General features: G+C 31.6%; 1 protein-coding gene across 1 annotated transcript in view; it reads right to left on the bottom strand.

Moving 5' to 3' along the window:
* Positions 1-16,865: 16,865 nt before the first annotated feature.
* The window catches only part of Smp_140490 (putative membrane traffic protein), a gene marked incomplete at its 3' end in the record, with an annotated part of 31,693 nt that continues 25,201 nt past the window's right edge, over positions 16,866-23,357 (bottom strand). The window contains exons 7-8 of the mRNA XM_018793718.1: positions 20,396-20,643; positions 16,866-16,978 (exon numbers count right to left, since the gene is read on the bottom strand). Coding sequence (XP_018648202.1) covers positions 16,866-16,978; positions 20,396-20,643 — 361 coding nt within the window. The remainder of the gene's footprint in view (positions 16,979-20,395; positions 20,644-23,357) is intronic.

Below are 23,357 nucleotides of genomic sequence, written 5' to 3'. Positions count from 1 at the left end.
CTACAGGATGTTTGAAGACGCTGAAATAAAGAAAAATCATTTTCGAGTATTTTTTAGCACTATTCTTAATAGATTTCTAAAATTACAATTTTTGTCAAAATTATGGTCAACATTTCATATTTGTTCCGAATAGTCAATAAACAAAACAAATCAAAATTCATTTACCAACAATTAAAATAATAAGCAGAGATGGATAGTGGCTAGCAGTGGAATCCAGTTTGACGCGCGTTTCGTCCTATTTGGGACTCGTCAGCTGGATGTACCTGCATCTCAGAGTTGATGTTCACTCTCAGACTCGAACCCAGTACCCTCGCTTCAAACGCCATCGCGTTATCCACTCGGCCACTGAGTCCTGATATCCACAATAGAAATCTGACAACTTAACTATATAGTTGAAATCATGAGTCAATTGAAGCTAGACCACCATGAAAAACCTGGAAGCACTGGACGACCGTTTCGTCCTATTGTGAGACTCCTCAGTTTCGTGGATTGGTTGAAGTTAGACATAAACACCTTTGGATGCCGGCTCAGTGATCTATAGGTTGAGTGCTCGCGTGCGAGACTGATAGGTCCTAGGTCCGAATCTCGCGAGGTGGGATCGTGGATGCGAACTGCTGAGGAGTCCCACAATAGGACGAAATAACCGTCCAGTGCTTCCAGGTTTTCCATGGTGGTCTAGCTTCAAGTGACTCATGATTTCAATCATATAAAATTGCTAAAATATCCAAAAAAAACCTCCTTCTGATAATTTAATTATAATCCATCCAGTCAGTTATGCGAAACTGTGATTCTGTCAGGAATACGAAAGTTTTATAATCTCCACAAATTTTTTTAAAAATATAGTATTCTATAGATATTTATTTTATGTATTACATAGATGGTTTTCATAGATTAGTTCAATATGAAGATAGTATTTGTATAAGATTAACAATAGCTAAATAACCACTAAAAATGAGGAAAAATTAAACAACCGCATATTGTTCTAGTCTGGAAGTATTCAACAGTGTAAAAACGCCATCCCGTACAGTATCTAGCTGGGAACTATCATACTTCAAGGTGAACATGACACTGTTGGTTCATACATTCAGCTTCCATTGATTCATATTATAGTTGATTACATTCTTTACCGTTTCAAACTAGAACTTTGTAGGTCGTAAGATTTGCTGAAAAAGCTAGATAGATCGTTCGACACAACACGCTAATTCAAGTATTATTGTATGTGCTACCATTTATGGATTATTCGTCCATACAAGTTTATAACCCACGTATTCCCGTCTGGGTCAGTCTAGCCACCTAATAATTACCTATGACTAGAAAGGATAGCTAATTAGATTTTTAACAATACAGCTTTCTATGCAGTTATTGTCTTATTTCTGTACCTAGTTGTTTCTTTAGTAACAAAATCGGGCCACATTCCTGAAAACAATTCTGATATGGAGCCAAAAATAGTCTCTTCTGAGTACATAACTAATATTTTAATAAGAAGCTTAAGAAAAACCAATGGAACACACCTAAGATAATAATATCTTTGTGTTTTTACTCTAGATATTCCTTGTCTTCATATTTCCATACATTAGGAATATTCTTTTCATATATTCGATAAACTATTCAAATGTATAAAAACTAATCCTTGTAAATCTGATATCCTATTTTCATCCTTGTTCCCTTTAATGTTTATTTTAGATAAACAACATCTTATATCAGCATCATAACTAATTTTATTGGATTGATCATAAAACCTAGTTATATATTTCGATATTTAAGCAAAAGAGCCAATGTTTTTCTACATTGAGAGTGAAATAGATAGATGTCAGCCAGTCTAAAATATGGCATTTCGCTGGATTATAGTACAGTCTAGTAACAATCTTTTGAAATAATGGACAAATCGATGTTCTATATAAAGATTTAAAACGACAAAATGTCAGATAACGCGAGGCAATTTACCTCTATGTCTCTTCATTTTGCGGGTAAATAAAAAAAGATTTGGTACTTAGTTGGAAATGACTAAAACCATGGGTTATGGGCATGGTTAGATCTCTCCAGCACTGACAAGTAGCGCACTAATCTGAAATGACATTTCAAAATAACAGGTTAATAATATTTTAACGTTAAGTCAAGGTCAAGGACAAATGTTTGATTGAACTTCAGTGATGGAAATCGACCAACGAAAAGATTTTAGTCGAATTACCTTGATGTCATTAAATCAATAAACTTTTATATACCCTCACCTGCAAAATATTAATTTGTACACACATTTTTGGAGTTTACCCAGACTAAAAGTCCATTCAACTGATGACGGTTAACAGTCGAGAATAATTTGCACATTACGTCTTATTTAATATTTGTCAGCATGTCCTAGCTGCATACTACTGTTCAATCTTTCACTACAATTATAGACTAGTGATTTTCTCTTCAAACTTCACATAAAGTTATGCAATGTTAAGGCTTCCAGTTTGTTCGTTCCAAGATAAGAAATATGGATGTCAAGACATTCATTTATAGAAATTATAACCCAACAAACAATAATCATTTCAGTTTGAATATAGCCTACATTATTCCAGACCAATGTCAAGTGGAGAATCATTAGACAGCTATTCTATCCCTTTATGAAATACACGATCCCACATGAGATTGTACTCAATGCACTTAAATACGCCAGTAAACACACTTCTGTAGTTCAACTTTTAATTGGTTTGAAATGTCCCACATGCTTTCTGGTGTTTTGCTATGATCTAAACAACATTATTTAGTGATAACGATTAACCATAAAAAACTTTATTATAAAAATTGAATACCCTTATTCCAACTAGTTTAGTATTTGCATGATAAGTTTCACTATAATAGGGGCAAGCTGTTTGCTGCTTAATCATTCTTAAGACCATGTTAGATAAACCAATTAATATTGATTAGAAAGCAGTAAACAACTGTCTCATTTCATCATTCAAATTGAATTTGGAATCCTATTTATATGTATAAGACATGATTGATGTTAAAACGATATGACTAAATAAAATTAGAAAATATTTTTAAACCAACTGTTTAGTTTATCAATTAGTAACAGCAATTATATAAAAATAATTACCATGTTTAGTAATCGTTTGTGGAAAAATATTAAACGGAATCTTTGTAGAATTCCCTGAACTGTCTGATTTCATAAGAAGTGAGATCTAGAAAGTTTGAAGTGAATATTAACCCCAATCCTTAAAGTTCAATATGACTAATTACCATTCGGAAATTATTAAATAGTATATCATTCTTGTGTTATTGAAACAATAGAACTAATCATTAATAAAAAGAGAAATTCTGATGTGATAACTATGGATTAACCAAGTGTTCACATATCTGTATACATGGCACGTATTAACTATTCTAAACAGATAATACATTTAGTGTTTAATTTGTCTTAAACATTAAGGCTGAAGGCAATCGATTTCAAATATACAGTAACGTTTATTGAACCTCAATGATTTGATTGTTTAATCTACCTACTGACCTCTTCATTTTACCATTCAGTAAATGATGAACTTTATTTCTAAACAAATGTCGATTGAGTTATAAATGACTGGGTTTCACTTTGTATTTAAAAATGTATATAAGTACCTTTTCCAATGAATGTTGAAGTGAATTTAATACCATGTATGAAATGTAGATTTTACTAAGGATAACAAATGAATTGTATATTGATCTGTTCTACACGACAATTTTGACTTAATCTAGAATGTTATTCTTCACATAACAGCTTATTACGATGAACATATAATTGGCTGATAAATAAATAATGGTGTTTAATTTTAAACAAGAGGCACTTAGTTGAAAGTATCATATATAAAAATAAGGACTTATGAATATCACATAGCTAAACGTGTCAGTCAAGAATAACCCCGAATAAATAAAATACCTCAAACGACAGACATATCAGATACTGTTTATTTTTTAGTTTTATTTGCACAAGTATCTATGTACAATAAAATCTGCGAAGTATTATTTATTTTCTTAAATTGATTCGCTAATTCAAGTATTGGCAACTAAATCTATACGGGTAAATTCATTGAATCAGCTTAAAAGTTCCTGATAATTAATAACAAGATATTTCTGAACAAATAAGGTAAATTTGTATCTTAATTTATATCCTTTAAAATCAAAGGAAATAGTCTTGATTGTTTGGCAATGAACGATTATCTTTGTTTAAAAGTAGATAAATTATAAAAGCAAGTCGTACACTCCAACTCTCAGCTTTAGTTTTATGACTATTTTATCAGTCATACAGTTTTGTATCATTGAATCACCTAACAGAATTTACTGAAATATTTGTTTATAACAGAACTTTTCAGCGTTTAAATGTGGTAAACTGGTCAGCTAGTGTTTAGCCTGTCCGGCACCATATATTTTACTATCATCTAATCTTATTTCGGAAATCAATGAAAGATAGTAACCAGAATTATCTCTTGTCTCTGTGTGACTTAAAAACAAACTCCTACCTGACAACTAGCAATATCAAGTAATCTACCTTATAAAAAGGCATTATATTGTTTGCTATTTAAAACTCCAAGACAAATTCACTTTAGGCGACCTAATATGATCCTGAATTTGAATCAACTAAACATCAGCACAGAGCACAAAATGTTTTAGATCAAAATACTATTAGAAGTGTCAATTGATCACACCCTCCTGTTGTCCATCAGTGCTAGTTTATGAAAAAGATATCAGTCATTATGTCGGAATTATTCTCACATTGAGCATACAAACGACTTCTTTGTGAGTCAGTCTTCTCAACAAAAGATACAATGGTAAGAACTTGATGAGTGGATAACGCGATGACGTTTAAAGAGAACGGTACTACGTTCGAGTCCCAGTGTGAACATCAACTCTTGGATGCAGGTACATCCAGCTGATAAGTACCGAATAGAACGAGACGCGCATCCTGGATTCCACTGCTAGCCACTATCCATCATAACATACTTGTTCCAAAACGTTTAACTCTTTTACCCATAAAATGACAATGTTTCTACATAATTATCGTAGGGAAAATAAAATTTTAATTAAAACAAGAAAGCCAAATCAATATTACTTTTTACATACTTGTTTAACTGTGTATTTTATGTTATCAGACAATGGAAATATTAACCAACATTTACAAGGTAAAATTCTTCAGTTCAATGCTTAATGAACACAGAATATATATCACAGATAATTATTAAATAATTAATTTTTTTTAATTATTCCAGGTCGATATTATCAGATTACTGAAATGTCAACCTTATGCACTTAGTTTTGAGTCAAGTTTGTTTATTTTCTGTTGTTGTGGTGGTGAAGATGGTTGTACAAAAGCGTTAGTGACTTTAAAATGTTATAAATGAAATGCGTCTTATGTCTACAATTGAACAGTTTAATATCAAATGTCATTGTTTTTTCTTCACATTTGGAAAAAAGAGGGTTCTTTTTTTGTTTTACATTTGTAGCATCCATAAAATGTTTATAAAATCAAGCAATATTATTGCTTATTATATAATTCGCCTAGAAACGTATAAGCTAGTCTACATGGTACGAACAAATATGTAGATAAATCATGTTTTGAAAAGAGCATTCTATAAATGTTATGAATTTATTGAAAAAAAGAAAGAAAAGGAAACTATTGTATACAGTTATCAGAGGAAAGTTATAATTATTCTCTTTCCAGTTTTAAATCGATAATAAAGTCTACCATACCTATTGTAGGATTCAAATTCATTTACTTGTTTTGAAATCTTTGAGTAGATATTTTTTGTATTGAATGATTTATTTATAAAATTTATTATTCAATCAGAATTTTTTTTGTTCAGTTAGCTATAAGTACCTTAATATACTATTCAACAAAACGTAAGTTGAATAATTTAATTTAAGTCACTAACTTAACGCCTCCAAATGCCCTGGTACGGACGAGAGTGGGGAGAGTCGGCTCTCCCTCTCGAAATGTTCTCACATGGCCACACATATACAGGTACTTCTAGGGAAGTCCTACTCACTGCCTTTTCGCAATGAGGGTGTTGTTTACGAAATTAAGAGGACAAAAAGCGAATGTCCGACGCATTAAGTGTGTTAGTGCATATACAGGATCCATCTAAGGTAGTTGGAAAACCCTGATTCCAAACCAATGGTGCATATGGGCTCTAGTATCCTGAGGGAACAAATGGCGTATGAATCAATCGTTGGTCACTGGCTACCATGGGACTGCATCCCCCCCACGATGCTCCACTGCCCTGTGGATCAGACCTTTAGGTCAAAGGCTCCGTTTGTGGCCCCCTAGGAAAACCATCTGCTTCAGTTTGGGTACCTGGACAGTATCATAGTACTCACACAAATCAAATAAGATTTGTGCGGCGCATATATATCTGATGCCCCTTTGTACCAATGTTTGTGTGTTTAAATAAATAAATAAAACTAACTTAATAATATATGAAAAATTACTTACAGTTATCATTATTCTTATTGAAAAAGTTAACAGAGAGCTATCAAAAGCTAGAATGTAATGAGTTTCTGTGTCCCATAATATTTCGGTTGATGAAATAAACAGCTCAATACATATTAAATGATGAATGATTTTTGTGCAGTGTTAAATGTCACCATCACTAACTATATAATTAATTGTAAGTACAAACCATGATGAAAAGTTCAAGAACTCTAATCCAGATATGGTAAAAGCTTACTAGACTATTTGATTTGCTGAACTAATTAATATTATGAGTTTGTAGGTATCTTTACCAAGTTTTGATTTGATAATTTTGAATAAATTGAGTATTGAATAGATTGTTATAAATAAATAATATATTTGTAATATCCCAGTGAGCAGAAAAATTAAATTTTCTGATGTTGTTCCGTTGTACTATATAAACTTGGATTAATGTTAATTTGGTTATTTGTTCTCTGAGGAAGTGGCTTACGCTGAGTCACGAAACATCAGAAAATCTAATTTTCCTACTCATTTGGATATTAAAAATATATTATTTATTTATAATTAATATTATTTTGGAAGAAAAAACAGATTGCCTAGATCGTTCTGTGGCTTCGGTAATTGGGCCTAAATAACAGGAGAGTAGTTGTATGATCACTCTCTAATCTGATTATCGATTGCTAGTAGGTAAGGTGACTTTTTAATCATCATTTGACTCATTGATCAATAAGCAATAACCAAGATCTTGACGTTTACTGGTCCTCGAAGTGCTAGAAACGTAGCAGACAATCAAAAGATTAAGATAGGCAGCAGATCAGTTCTCTATTGTACTTATTTCAACTACGACTCAAAACATATACATCAATATAGCTAAAATGTCTAATAACACAACGAAACAGAGGTTTGCTCTGCATATAACGAAATCATAAGCGATAGTAAACTAGAGTAATAAAGAAATGATTAATCGATAATAAATCTGAAACAAAGAGATAAGTGACAACTTATGGATTGATAAAATTCCTAGAGATAGTAGAATACAAAAATACAACACCCAGTCGTCTGTTAATTACATAGTAAAAGCATAATCATATCAAACTCGTCTAATTTTGTGTTCTAGTTCTTTTAGGTAGATAATAGATGCGCAATAATGTTTTAAAAATTAATTTAGTGAATTATATTTCGTTACGAATAGAGATGGCTATCAAAGACGTTTTTCTCGTAAACGTTTATTGATGCATAAATTTGAATTTCAAAGCACTTTATCTCAATTTAATAACCCGTAATTATTGTTACTTATAAAAGTTCCTTTAGATTATTGATTATAAAGTGCGAGAATCCTCTTCATAGTCTCAGTTATTTAGCTTTACGCTATTTTTATCTATGTTTCCAATCTAAGAAAATCTCAATTCTATATGAAGAAAGCCAAGATAACGCAATATTTTTAAAAGAAATAGGGATTTCTATCTTATCCACAATAATAAATTGTTCTAGACTATATAGAATATCATAATAATCTACAGGAAAGAACAAATACGTTATCAATTAGATCCAAGTAATATTGAGGAGTCCTACAATAGGATGAAACGGCCGTCCAGTGCTTCCAGGTTTTCCATGGTGGTCTGGCTTCAATTGATTCATGATCTCAACTGTTAAAATTAATATTGAATTGTTTGTTCCTATCAAAAAAAGAAGATAGTTTCATTTTATTTATGATTACTTTTAAATAGTCAAATACTTATTTTTCATGAGTCTCAACCTATAAACCTTATCATCACTAACGTGTTGAGATAAGTACTTAACGATATGTTTATATTTAATAAGTTATTTCTAGGAAAAATACCATGAATTGATATCATTTAGAAATATACGTAATGAAGCAACAAAATCTTATAAAATTATTTCTAGTTTCATAGTATTAAAAAGGCATCAATTTTTCTGACAAACTAACAAATATTAGTTATTTCAGTAGTTGAGATCATAAGTCAGTTGAAGCTAGACCACCATGGAAAACCTGGAAGCAATGAACGGCCATTTCGTTCTTTTTTGGGTTAAGCACTCGCGCGTGAACGTCTTATTACAAAAATATTCGTCAGTTACTTTCATAATATAGACTAAGTTAGTATTAATCTTTATATTCTGAGTTTTTAACATGACAAATAGATCAAACGGCATTAATCCATTGATAGCAACAACAGCGTCTAACTTGACATATCCCATCAGTTTTGAGTCCAACCAATGATACCAGTGTGAATTCAAACTTCCAGTAAGTTAAATGTTCAGTAAACTTTTCAAATTTCATGATAATTCTCAAGTATAAATATCCCCAAAATTATATTTGGATAAAAGCACAACAAAACTACATGACTTCTAGTAATTTAGAACTATAGATAGTTGTTAACGTACTTAATTACGCCTGTCACCCCTCGTATAGTTGTTAACCTAATGATTTCTAAATCCAAACGTTAGTTGAAGTTAATAGTTGACATTAAGAATTTGTGCTGGGAGTATTTCTGAAATTGTATTTATAACGAATAATATTTTTAAACCGCCTAAAGGTTTCATAGGCATCCATAGGTTTTTAACTGACTGAATTACGTTTGAATACGCTAACCAGTAGCCATTCATTGAATTAGATTATATACTTACGTAAATAATAAAAACAGATTTATTTGACATATAAGAAAGATTATAGGCGTATGAACTACCACCCGATATTACAGATGTGCTTTTCTGATAACTGCAAATGGTACGAAGCTTAGATTCAAAAGTTCTTGTCGACTATTTTCAATCACTTAGCAGCATTTTATTTCGAATAAAAGTAAATATCAATCACGGATTGATGTAGATATACTAAAATATTTTTAATTATTCATTATTTAAACGCTTTGGGAAGGTTTTATTAAAACAATAGAATATTTATGCACAATATTTTGATGAAAGTAATACTAATGATGGAGACGATTTATAGCTCAGTTGGATGACTTAGGTGGAGTTTTGTGTTCTGAGTTAAATGGTTTATCTGCGGAGCTTCCATTGTTCTTCTGAATAACATCATCAGCACAAGCTTCAGGTAGACCAAACCATTCAGCTCAGAACACAAAACTTCACCTAAATAATACTAATGTCATTAATTCACTATGTTTTTAAACTTGAATATCATACTTCGTATTAAGAATCATTTTGAAATTTGAATAAGTATCATTTTATAGCTGTCTCCGATATCAAATTTCCTTTGCAAACATCTCTACATATGATGTCCTGATTAATGATTGCTCTCTGGCAATAATAATAATATTAATACTATTCTTCTGATCAAATTCATTGAGTTATTTCTGATCAAAATAGCCATGCTTCAAGTTCGTGTATCATTTTTATAAAATATGATCAACAACAGTCAAGAAAATTCAGAAAATTCAAGTCTATTTTCAAGTGTATCATCATCAGATTTTACAAGATCATAACGTGTAATAAATGCTAGAACCTATTTGTCAATAATCTGATAAAATAAGATTACTACTAGTGTAACAAACTACATTATATTGTGCTGAAATATATTAGGTAGATAATATTGCATTAACTTTGAAAAGTTAATTTTCTAAACCTAGTACACGCTCAAAAATTTCACTTCATTTGAAATAATCTTACAAATAAAGCTACTTTACATTAGTGTCATTTTAACGATTATATGATTATGCTTAGTAGTGATTAACTTCGAATTAGATTAATGAAATTTTAGTGAGATCTTTTGACTCGTAGAGTAACAATATTTTAGGATTGAGAAGTTATCATGAATGATATTGAATGAGGGCAGGGCTCTAATGTGAATCTAAGAACAAAAGCTAGTGAATCCAAACTTAGGCGTCTGAAGATAACTTTCTCAAGTTAAGAAGTCAAAGTCCTAAGTTTGATTCCACGAGGAATCGTGAGTGTCCACTGCTGAGGCATCTTAAACTAGGCCCGAAAGTAAGTCTAATGTTCCCTTGTTTTAAATGGTACTCATACTAATGTAAATTGATGTTGAAAAACATATTCAATCGGAAGCAATCTTCAATAAATGTAAGTTACTCATAAAATGTATACTAGTGCTTGCGTTTTCTGCGATATCTATTTTATAATACTTTCGTGTTATTTTGACTGAATGGTTACTTGGGAAACAATTGTTATTTCCTTAGAAGAACAGTATTAAATAATTAAAACAAATTGCATACTTTTAAGTTTTTATAGTTTCATGTTTGTCAAACATGTTTCAATATTGAAGACATAGAAAGTTTCATATCAGGGAGATATTTAACTTCGTAATCTACTAGGAAGTTTTGGTATAGATTACACAGGCGTCGGTAGAATATGAAAATCCCACATTAAACACATCACTTGCACATCATTGCGTTGTCCTTTACATACTCCGCCATTCCTCTAATTCTGTTGTTACTTTGATTCCTCTCTGATTTCCTTTCTATTCTCTTCAATCCAGTCTTCTGCTGCCAAGCATTCCACTTCAGATTGCGGCTACATACTACGTATATCTGTCAGCATAAGGAATATACACCACAGTGCTATCTATAATTAATATTATTTCGGAGATTTGTTCTTAAATATGTAGCTTTTCCTCAAATGCACTTGACTTCATTCTCAATTTCTTTTTTTCTTATTGTCTAATTGTCATTCTTATCTTTAAACATTTAAGTACTTAGCCACTGTATTCAAGGTGTATTTTCTCGATTGATTTTCTGGACTTACAGAGTTGCACCATACAGAATCCTAACGATTATCGTTAAGGTGAAAGGATTGAATTATTAGCTTCAGATTTGTGGTTAGTCAACAAAAATCCTAATTGGGCAAGTATGTGCAATAATGTGACGTTTCACACATAGTAATAACATTAAGAATACAGAAAACAATGTAGTGAGACAAAATGTTTAAACATATCGATTAAATTCGCTGACCCGTAACACACGTGAACAGTGATTGAGTTATTATAGTGTAACATAGTAGTAAAATGAATTTAGCAACTCCCTCTTTATCTATTAAAATTTCTTATATCAAATGTATATCCTTCATTTGTGGGTTTGAAAATTTAATTATTCATAAAATGACAACTAGTGAATCACTGAAACGAATAGAGCATAGAATATACATTTCGTCCTGATTGGGAACTTTTTTTATCACAGTTTGTTCAGAAGAATTAATACTGGGAACAACTGCTTTGCATTTATTACATTGTTCTATTTTACCACAAGACTAACATTATTGATTTCAACCAATATTTAAGTTGTATAAATTCCCTAATACTTTAATATGAACGGATATTGAATGTATCAAGATGTAAGATCACGTTACCATATTATTACTTGTTCGAAATATATTATCATTATCTTGTAAAATCAGTGCCAAATATGAATTGTACACATTCGATTAATCAACTCGATAAGAACATTGATGCTACTCGGAACGAAACACAATAAAATGTCAAAGGAATGACCCAAATATCTTGTTACACACACTATTCAATACTTAACAAATAAAAAACAATGTTGAACTTCAGCTAATGTTAGATTGAATATTGTTATCAGAAATTATGTTGAGATAGCACAGTTAATGGTATCTTAAGATAATGTTAGAAAAAAGCGGACTAAATGAAATTGTGAATTTAGGTAACTATTCTTTGACGAAATTATTTGTCGAACATTTATTGTAAATTACTTTAAATTAATTGTAACGTTAGATAAGAAAAAGAGAATTCGGAGAAAATTTTTTTCGACGAAATCATTTACTTAAGCTGTACATTCGTATATATAGTTATATGGAAAATATATGTCTATAGGAGGCTAGGAAAGATTGCATTATAAATTGATTCGACTATAAATAAGAAATGAGGTTAAGTACTAATCAAGGGGGTAAGGAAGAAAATAATTAATGGGTCAGATAATAGTCCAATTGACAGATTGAAGAAAAGCGACAGACACAAAGGTCAGAATAATACACTACCATTCAGGGATGTGTTAAGGATAAACTTCCACTTTGGGCCGCATCAATGTGTGTCTATAAATTTACTTGCCCATGTGGGGCACATTACATAGGCCGCAAAAAGCGATCACTTTCCAAACGCATCACAGAACACTATCCGACTTAGTTCTTAAAAGGAGAATGTAAAAGGATTACTAGTTCGATACGGGAGCATTTAATTAACTGTGAACAGATCGCTCCAAAGGACTCTTCTTTTAAAGTAATCTACAGAGTCAAAGGAACCGGATCGAATCAATATTTTATGCACTGCTGAGGCATTAGCAATCCACGAAACCAAGCCTGAACCTTGCGTGCAGAAACGATTTGTCCAACCGCTCACCCTTCCTTGACCCTAATTTCTGGTTTTTTTCTGCACTTTTATTTGGTTATTATTGATTTGTTGTTTAAATTAGTTTTGCATATTTAACTCTAACCACTTATCATTCTTACCTTATACAAAGTTTTCTTGATTAGTATTGTCTATTATTATGACATTTGTGTTTGTCGCTTTTCTTCAATCTGTCAATTGGACTATTATCTGACCCATTAATTATTTTCTTCCTTACCCCCTTGATTAGTACTTAACCTCATTTCTTATTTATAGTCGAATCAATTTATAATGCAATCTTTCCTAGCCTCCTATAGACATATATTTTCCATATAACTATATATACGAATGTACAGCTTAAGTAAATGATTTCGTCGAAAAGAAAATTTTCTTCGTTGAATTCTCTTTTTCTTATTTAATGACACTATGGGTTATTTTAATTATCTGTAACGTTAAACTCTTTTTGACACCGATTATTTTATTGAAATTATGAGCCAATGTTAGTTAGATCACGAATGGAAGCCTGGACAGTCACATATCCTGGTATAGAACTTCACAGCAGTGCGCATCCAGATACTGAACGCGAGAACCCATGATCTTCGTTCTGGCGTTCGAACTCTGAGTAGCCATCCAACGGTCTTAATGTCTAACCTCAGTCAATCCACAACATTGCGCTACAACTTTTGATTGACTTCGATGGGTAACTGCCTCACAACCAACACCGATTAGCTCCACTGGTCAATAATGACCACTGATTATTGTTAAATCTTAAAATTACTGAACATACGAATGCCTAAATAACTTCGATATATTTCAAAATAAACCTGGAAATTATGCTACATAATGATAAGGCATTTTAGTTGGATAATCACGTAAGTTTGGAATCAGAATGAAAAACAATATTCACCTTGTTTTTCAATGTTCTGATTGAAGTGTGAGAACTCCCATAACCTATTTATCGTGTAAAAGCATGAAGTAACTGAGTTGATTTTTATGGAGTAAATGAGAAGTGGATATCCAAATCGTTAGTTTCCTAAGATTTATCTTGTTTCTTAAAAATACAGTGATACATCCAGAAGGAATATAAAAATTTAATGAGTGTAATACATTATTTTTTGAAAAAACTAATGGAGAACAATTCTTAGCTATAATATATACACTACATAAAACTTTTTAATAACAGTTACTACATAAATTCAAATGAGATTACTAATTCAGTGAAGTAAAATATAATGATGAGTGATTCCAATCATTGAGTGACAATTATTTTAATAGAACAGTAATTTCTATTCAGTGAACTGTAAGTTCAAATACTGCTTCACTTATGACTTAAGCAGTCAACAGTATTATTAGCAAACACACAAATACATGATCGGCAGATAAGTATATCAACAAGTAATAGTTATATCTAATACTGTCTCCAGATACTGACCAGCAATACTTCTCAAAATACACATAAGGTTACATAACAAACAATTTGATAAATACCTATTTTATAACTGGTACTCGTTTCAGAGAATATACTAATCAAATAAAAGCCTATCCGTTCTCAATAACTTCCTATCACTGAAGTACAGTTTACTTAACAACAGCTGTTAACGTTGAATAAACTCTCAAGCTCATGAATGACCACCAAAAGCAAAAGAATGAATACTTGGTGATATATCTTGGTTTCTGGATCTCATCAATCGTAAATACAAATACTATACACAATATAGAACTCCAGGACGAGTGTTTCGTCCTGTTTGGGACCTATCAGTGGGATCTCACAGTTCATACTCAATGAGACTCAAACCCAGTGCCGTTCTTTTCAAACGCCATCACGTTAACCACCCAGCTACTCAGTCCAGATAGATAATGACATGTTCAATAGGGTAAATCGTATTTTATATACACTGGTTCTTTGAATTTTCCAAAAGATGTTTAAGACTGTAATTCACCAGTCTCTTTTGGCAGATGTGCATCCTGGGCAGATCGCTTCGATATTGTCTTCAATCACTAGCGTGATAAACAGAGATTGATGGTGGATAGTCCTACAGTGAACATCAGCTCTGGAATTCATGTACATCCAGCTAAATGGAAGGAAACGTAGGTGACGGATTGCACTGCTAGCCACCATAAATCTCTTTTTATAATGCTTGTGACTCATAGCAATATCCAGGCGATCCGCACAGGGTGCACATATGCCAAAAGACATTGATCAATTCGTCCTAAACATCAATGGGATAATTCAAACAACTAATATAAATCAACGTGGCAACATATGTTTATTAACTTATTAACATGAGAAACAAGTACTATGTTACGTCAATTCACGTATTGCAATATCTCCAAATTTTTGTTCTGATCATTTGGGAAAGCAATAGTATTTCTGCTTGTAAAAAAGTCTAATAAATAAAACAAAATGCATCATCATCACTTTACCTTTATTTTTCGTATTATTTTGACCAAAACCAACCAATATTGATCTAATAATTAGGTCAACATTTGCTGATATCGTTAATGAAAATGCCATAATTTCAATATGAGATCACTAAGACGTTTAGACAAGTTATTAGTTATTTATTTAGTGTTATTTTATTCGTTACAACTGCCAAAACGAATGAACATTGATTATTGCCTACGACCAACATATTACCAACTATTTGTTTACTAAACGACAGACAACGCATAGTGAGACAAATTTGTGTGCAAATAAACAAGTGTAATGCTTTAAATTGAATACACATGATCAACTGAATAAAGACATCCGTCGTTTGAAATCTGCTTAGTAGACATCTAGTCATAATTCACATAATCAAACTATTACTTTAATCCCTTCAGTCATATTAAAAGATCCATTGATCTGTTAGAATAATAATTTAAAAAATTGTTGATAAGTAAGAAATTTTCCGATCACTTTGATATATCTGTTCAGTATAATTTAGCGAATACGCTTTTTTCATCTATATATATATATATATATATATATACGAGAGATGGGACAAAATTTCAACTGAATTGAAACAAGTAACGTAACTCGATGGAAATCTGTTATGATTCATGAACAGATACAGAAGAACAGAAAACTCAGTTGTCGGATAACAAAATACAATGGAGAAACGATGAAAGAATACAAGAAAAAATAATATGATGGAAAATTTATGAAAGAATAGGAAAAAAGGGGTATAATGTAGTGTTTATAAATAGAAAAAACTAATGATGATAGTACAAACGAAAATATATAATTCATATATAGCAACAATGCAAAACTCTATAATTTTGTCTTTACCTCAATATAACCACTTTAAGACATATATATACATAAATATGAATATATTATGTATGTATACTAAATTGGAAAAAAATGATTTTAAAAAGAAGAGAAATGAGTAGAATAGACAGCGCCCATTGTTAAAGCGAAATTAATAAACATAAGCATAAATTAATGGATAAATATTTCGAATTTACTCCTATTACATATGTATATTGTTCACCAAAGTTTATATGGTGTTTCAACTCACAAAAATAAGAAAAGGAAAGTAGTAAGAGTGGATTTATATGGTGAATACACCTGAAAATCCCTTATTCAAAAGCGACAGAGCAATAATTGTAAGTGACAAATATTACACAGTGGTGATGACGCTGAAAACGATAATCATTGCTTCCTAAAAGATAAAATATAACCTTAAATAGCAATTTTCATTTTGGGAAAAAACCATGCAGTACAGAAAATAGACCGAAAATAATCACCAATAAATGAAATTTGTTAGGTCCTCTTTTCGTGGTTCGCTATAACTCAAATAAATGGTTTTTAAAATATGATAGGGTCACGTTTTCTCATCTACAAAAAGTATGTAGGACATGTGGGAAAAACCGATCCTTTGAATGGAAAAGGTTGTTTAAAACATTGGCTATATATATATATATATATATATATATATATATATATATATGATCAATGAAGATATAAAAAAGATATATATTCGGTGTTTTAACCATTCGTACATCCGTTCAATATTCTACGATACGAATACAAGCAATTGTAAAAATGTGTTGCAAAAAACAACAAGCCGCACACAAAATGTGATGAAAAGAGAGGATGGATCAAATATTTTATGTGTGGCATTATTTTAAACAAGGTTCTACGTAGTTTGCAGGATATAGACCAACACGACCATCTTTTCGGCCTTTACACCAACCTTGATCATCAGGTTCTTCAAGTTTTTCAAACGTGTCACCTACAAAAAATAAACAAAGAAAAAACTTGAGAAATTATCGACTATGCAAATGTAATATAGTTACCTATATTTATTATTATTGCTAATATTATTATCTTAATTAATAAAATCCATGATTCGAAGAGACAACTTACATCATAACACTTACTGGGAAATTATTAGAAACCAAGAGATCAAGGAACAGCTATTTCATTTTCATTCGACATTTCTACAGAAATACTTACTCACTAACCCACATCGGGTCATTGAGAAGCTTGCCAATCCTTGGGTTTTATTTCATGTGGGGCTTCTAACACGCACTATTAGGAGTCTCAAGCTAGGACGAAACAAACATTTTACTAGTATCTAGTTTCTTATATAACTTGTCATTAGGCTATGATAAAATATTTTTTTCGGGATTTCCAATAATTAGTTGTGAGTAGATCGTTTAAAATTCATAAAGAAATATTAGAACTGTTATGACTATAGGCGACTTATTGAACGAAATAAAAAAGCTGATCCCAAATATGTGGTGTATGGAGAAGCAAATTTGACTGTGTTTCACCTCATGAAAAACACAATTTTCCTACACGAAAACATATGGATTGTAAAGAATATTTATTAAGAAGAGAGATGCAATTCACAATGAATAGAATAATAAGACATGAAAAGTCATTGGCAATGGGTAATATTTACACAACAATACAAACATTGAAAACATGAAATCTGTTAACAATTAGAAGCAAAACAACCTCTATAAATGAGTTATAAAAATTTAGACTGTTGTATATGGTGGTAACTTTTAAAGACGTAAAACTGATATAAGCTTAAATTCACTTTATTCAAAAACACATTCAAACTCAAGAGACAGAAAACAACCATTCCGTATTTCCCCAAGCATATATGTACAAAATATTTAATACAGCATAGACGTGGATGTAACTTATAACTAAATTGAAAAGAATTGTCTACTTGTTTATCAAGGTTATGCTGATTAGCGAAATGACTGGACTCATCAACAATTTGTTTTATCACACTTTAAGGTTGAAGTTAGGATAAATAAAGATAAAAGACATGATACAACCATTTCTTCATCAAAATGCACATTTGATAGAATGACTTATAGTTGATGGAAACACTGAACAAATGTTATGAAGATTAAGGACAGTATTAGATAAATTAAATGAAATGAAAAATCCAGAGCAGGAAACTTAAACAAACTGAGCTGGCTGGAATCAGTACTGAAGGCAAACAAACTTTAGCGTGATAGGTTAATGAAGTTTTTGACTTAAAATAATGTAGAAAAGAGACTATTCAATATGGTATTAATATTACATATATATCCAGTTTTTGTTCACTCATAAAAACAACGGACACCACCATTAAACACCTATATATATTCACTATCTTAATAAACTTTCTTAGAAAATTTAGCTATACCACACTAAAAATACTATAATAATTATGATTATCCTTGCCAAGTTGTTCTTCCTATTGCTCCAACCCAGTCTAGTATTATTTCTGATTTATTTATTTAAACACATAAACATTGGTACAAGAATGCATCAAATATATCTGTGCCACATTAAGTTGTTCGATTTGTTTGAGGGCTGAAATACCACCCGGGAGCCGAACCGAAGCAGGTGTATTTTTCTTAGGAGGCCACTTCTCGAGCCTTCAACCTAGAGGTCTAATCCACAAAGCAGTGGAGCAACGTAACGAGATGCACTCTCATGGTAACCAGTGACAGAAAATGGATTTATATGCCTTTTGTCCCCTCTGGATCCTGATTCTGGAGTCTATGTGCACCATTGGTTTGGAATCAGGGTTTTCCAACTATCCTAAATGGATCCTCCATATCCACTAACCCGTTTGATGCATCAGACATTCGCTTTTTGTCCTCTTAATTTCGTAAACAACACCTCCGTCGCGAAAAGGCAGTGAGTAGGACTTCTCTAGGACTTCTCTCTCTACCTGTATATGTGTGGCCATGTGAGAGCATTTCAAGAGGGAGATCGGATTCTCCACACCCTCGGCCGTACCAGGGCATACTAGAGCTAAACTGATACATAGCTATTAAGTGCTATCTGGATGTTTCCAGTTTAAACTATTTATCTCAAAGAAGGTGACACATTAAAAATCCTCATCCTGAGCTACAAATATTCTCTATAATGTTACAAATCATTTACTTATGATAATAATCATTACAAAACCAAATTTTTGAAAATCTCTGTGAAATAACCAACTCACATAATGAGATGACGACACAACGGAAATACAAAAATAGAAATATAAAATCAACTAAACACAAATGAAACACGAACACATAATCGATTAATGGATTGTAATAAACTTTATAAACAACGGTCAAACACTATGAAGATTTCTTATAAAAGGTAACCGTATAAATCAGTGAAGACAGACACGAATTGTTTACTGGATAATGACCAGCGTCGTTTTATCTAGTTCTTACGGTGGATCAACTTTAATCGATTACTATACAATATGGTCGTTGAGTTAAGTAACTCTATATTGAAATGGACTAGGTCTGATAATAGATGGTGAAATGCATCTTACAACAACCCCTGATACATGACACTCGCGCCATCAAGGAATACCTAGAATCTCCAGCTGACTAATTTTTTCCTGGAGATTCTTGACAATAGTTCGCTATCATAAAACCTGGGAAAAGGGCATCCAGTGGAAAAAGGAAATAAGTGACAACCTAATCAACACACAAGTCACTGAAAGGAGAACTGGGAGGAAACAACACTGCTTACATGTTTTATGATAGAATAAAAAAAAACAATCTCGGAGAAAATATTTGAACAGAAAGTATAAGGACCAACTGAGTAAATATCCGTACAATCGTAGTCGTTAAAATACTTGGTTTTTAATCAGCGAATCACATATTCAAATAATTTGTTTATGCGCTTGGACAGCATAAATAGCGTACAATGTACCTCAAAGCTAAATACAAGAATATGTTCTCTGATAGTTAAATTACATCAAATTAATCAGGATCAACCGCTAAAAAAACAATACGACCATGAGCAATGGATTATGAAAGAAAATAAAAACAAGTTGATAAACATGAAATATGAAACTATTATTATTATCATTGTCATAATTAAGATTACATACGAAAAAGATGGTAATTTTCGTGTTTTTATTTTTTCATAAACATTTCTCTATCGAATAGATCATTTTGCCAATTTACTTGGTTTTTCGAAATGTTTTGGTGATTTACTGCTATCAGTTTATTAGAAAAAAAATCCAAAGTGAACCAGATAAAAGTATTATTCAACTTTGGAACATTAAAAAAAACACATTAGAATACGTTAGTCAATACATTGATTTATTGTTTAGTGGTCATTGAGATGTAGAGAGAAAAAACGAAAAAGATTGTAAACAAAAGCGTACAAAGTAAATACCTACCAGCAAGGAAGCTGATTTCATCGCCATCTTGTCCAACATAATCATATAGTGCACGTACTTTTACACCTTCCCGACCATCATCATAAGTCGCATCGTTGATTTCTTCAAAGTATATAGGATCGACGCTGCCGTCACCACCACCGGCAAAAGCAGCAGCAGAACTTGAACTCATAGCATATTCACCAGCTTTAACTCCATTAGTTGGTTTTGTATTTGTAGAAGCTTTATCATCAAAAGGATTATTTGTACTGAAATTTAATCATGAAAAAAAGAAAATTAATTATTATAAGATTAGTATATATCAAGATGGTCTTGTCGCTTATGTAGTTTTCATGATTGACTGATTGATCTAAACAACGGAACTTATTAGCTAACTATCTCTTTCAACCCCGTCCCCAAGTAAAAAGAACTACATAATATGTAGTTAATCCACTTTAGGGTTACTTAATTCTATTTCTACAAAAGAAAATGAGTAAACTATATGAAAACGTAATGAATTGTATTATTTATTATCAAGGAATACGACCATGTTACTTGATATGTTGTTAGCAACGGCAATCATGAAAATAATAATACATTATACAGAATAGTTCAATAAGAAGTCTTGTCTTTTCAATGTTTATTACGTACATAGAACAGTTTATAAACGTTATGAAAATAGTCTATATTTTGAAAAGTTTTAAAAAAAACGATAGCAGTTGTGCTACATATAACATTTTAAATAAAAACTTTAATTTAAAATAATATAAGTGACTTGGAAAAGAATCTTTTAGAGAGGGAATGTTTTTTAAAAAATCTACTATTGGAAATAAGATGAATTTTCATGGGTTATGGGATACCGTATCCAAAAGGTCTGAGAAGACAAGAAGAAAATTAGTGAAAATACTGGAAAAGTAAAGACCAGAAAGTGGATTTCCTTTTAATCCGTAGCGGTAAGCCCATAATTTTTCCAGTACTGAATTAGATGTAGTACAATTAGAAGCTTCATCTTTGGCACCTGAATTCCGAAATTATGGGCACAGAACCAGCCAACTAGATACTGACGTACAGGTTGAGAATTTGTTTCCATAAACAAATGACTTGGTCTCAACCGAATCGATGGCTATCAACAATACAAGAATAGTAAACGTACCACTAAGCGTCTACTAACCAAGCAGTCCGGGGACGGTTTAACAAAGATAAGAAAATATGACACGCTGACTATAAGCAAGCCAGTTAAAGGAGATGTAGCTTTAATAAGCAAGACAGAATAAGTCGATGAAAAGCTTTATGATCTCACCAAAGTCCGAAATTTATTGATAATAAACCCACCAATGAAAAGATATCGATAAACTAGATCTACACTACCGCTATATCGACAACACATTCATCACCATAGACTAAAGTACTAGTGACGAACTCTTAAATCAGTGTACACCCGGCAATCACTGTCATTGGTGAGGACGAATGTGATAATACACTAAATTTCGCTAATATCTCATTAAGACGAGGAGATGGCTAATTAAGCAGAATTATGTATAGAAAGAGCTATTTTCCATCCCACTACACACACTACTACAGTTTTAAACCCATCTGCTACAAAAGAACTTATTTGGTGTCTCACAAACAGAACAAAAAGGACCCACTGAGATAATACTATAAAGAAGGAACTGGAGTATATTGATAGCATACTGACGGATATCGACTGACCGAGGGTTTTTTTTAGAATTACATGAACGCGGGGAAATGTAAGTTAGAGATGATCATTTGTAAGAAATCCCCATTCCTAAATCTACAGTTCAACAGAGATGTCCTGGATGATAGATTAGCGAGGGAAGTTAATAGAACAATCTACGCAGATAGTCTTGCACTGACATTTTTTCTAGTACATCAATGATATTTACTTGAACAAACAACAAATTACCTGGGTTTGCCTCTTCAACGTGCATGTAAAAATTTACCTGCTCCTGTGGAAATAGCTATACTGGGTCTACTACCAGGCAACTTAACCAATAAATGAGCGAAAATCTCCTACTTTGGTTCGGAAAGGGACAGATGAAGATAATCCTCAGTTATATTTTGTTACGCAATATTGGAAGTCATATGGTAGAAAAAAAAAGTCTTTTTGAGTGGCTCGTAGTATACTCTCGTTATTTCTCAATGGGACTTGTCACCCACACATGCAAAAAGCTACAAGAAACAGAACCTATAACCGACGTTGATGTATTCAGAATAAAGTCGTGACACTCTTATCTTCCTTGGTTGCACATGACCTAATAAAAGATTTTGGTAATTTTCCGACATACCGTATTTATTTGTTATCTTTTATCTCCTTCCGTTTATATTCTTCACTATTTAATTATTTACATACTTCTTATTGCGTAACTTTGATAGTGTTTTGTGATTATTTTGATGTTTTTTTCACGTTTGATCTACTTCCCATGTTGAACTATTGACTAGAAATTCTATTATTTTATTATTCTTATCACTACTAATACACTTGTCTTCTTACTACCAATGTGTACTGTTTACCTACTATGTATAGTTATGCTGTCTATTCCATAGTGATCACTAACTCATAATAAATTACCTTGAATAGTTTCATATTCTTATTATAAATATTGATGTATATTAGAGTAAAGCCTGATAATGTATATATATATATATATATATATATATATATATATATATATACGAAGACCATGGAATTCGCTCTGGATAATTTTTCAAGGTGGGGAAAATATCTTTTAAAGGTAAGGTCGGAAAAAGTTAAAAAAAACTCAGTTATGAAAGAATACTAAAAAAAATTTGTATGCGATATACTTAAACTGAAAGCGATGAATTGCGAGAAGTGTACATACCTCTTGAGATTGTTAACAACAAAGTAACTAATTAGTTATTTGTTGAGTTACTACAATTGTATTATCCTATATACACATTATTTGATTGGTTTCTTTATTTTCTGACGGCATTTAATAACGTA

The sequence above is a fragment of the Schistosoma mansoni genome, chromosome 1 (assembly GCF_000237925.1).
Source record: "Schistosoma mansoni strain Puerto Rico chromosome 1, complete genome".
Taxonomy (NCBI): domain Eukaryota; kingdom Metazoa; phylum Platyhelminthes; class Trematoda; order Strigeidida; family Schistosomatidae; genus Schistosoma; species Schistosoma mansoni.
The sequence above is the reverse complement of the archived record's forward strand: the minus strand, read 5'-3'. Positions and strand labels throughout refer to the sequence as shown.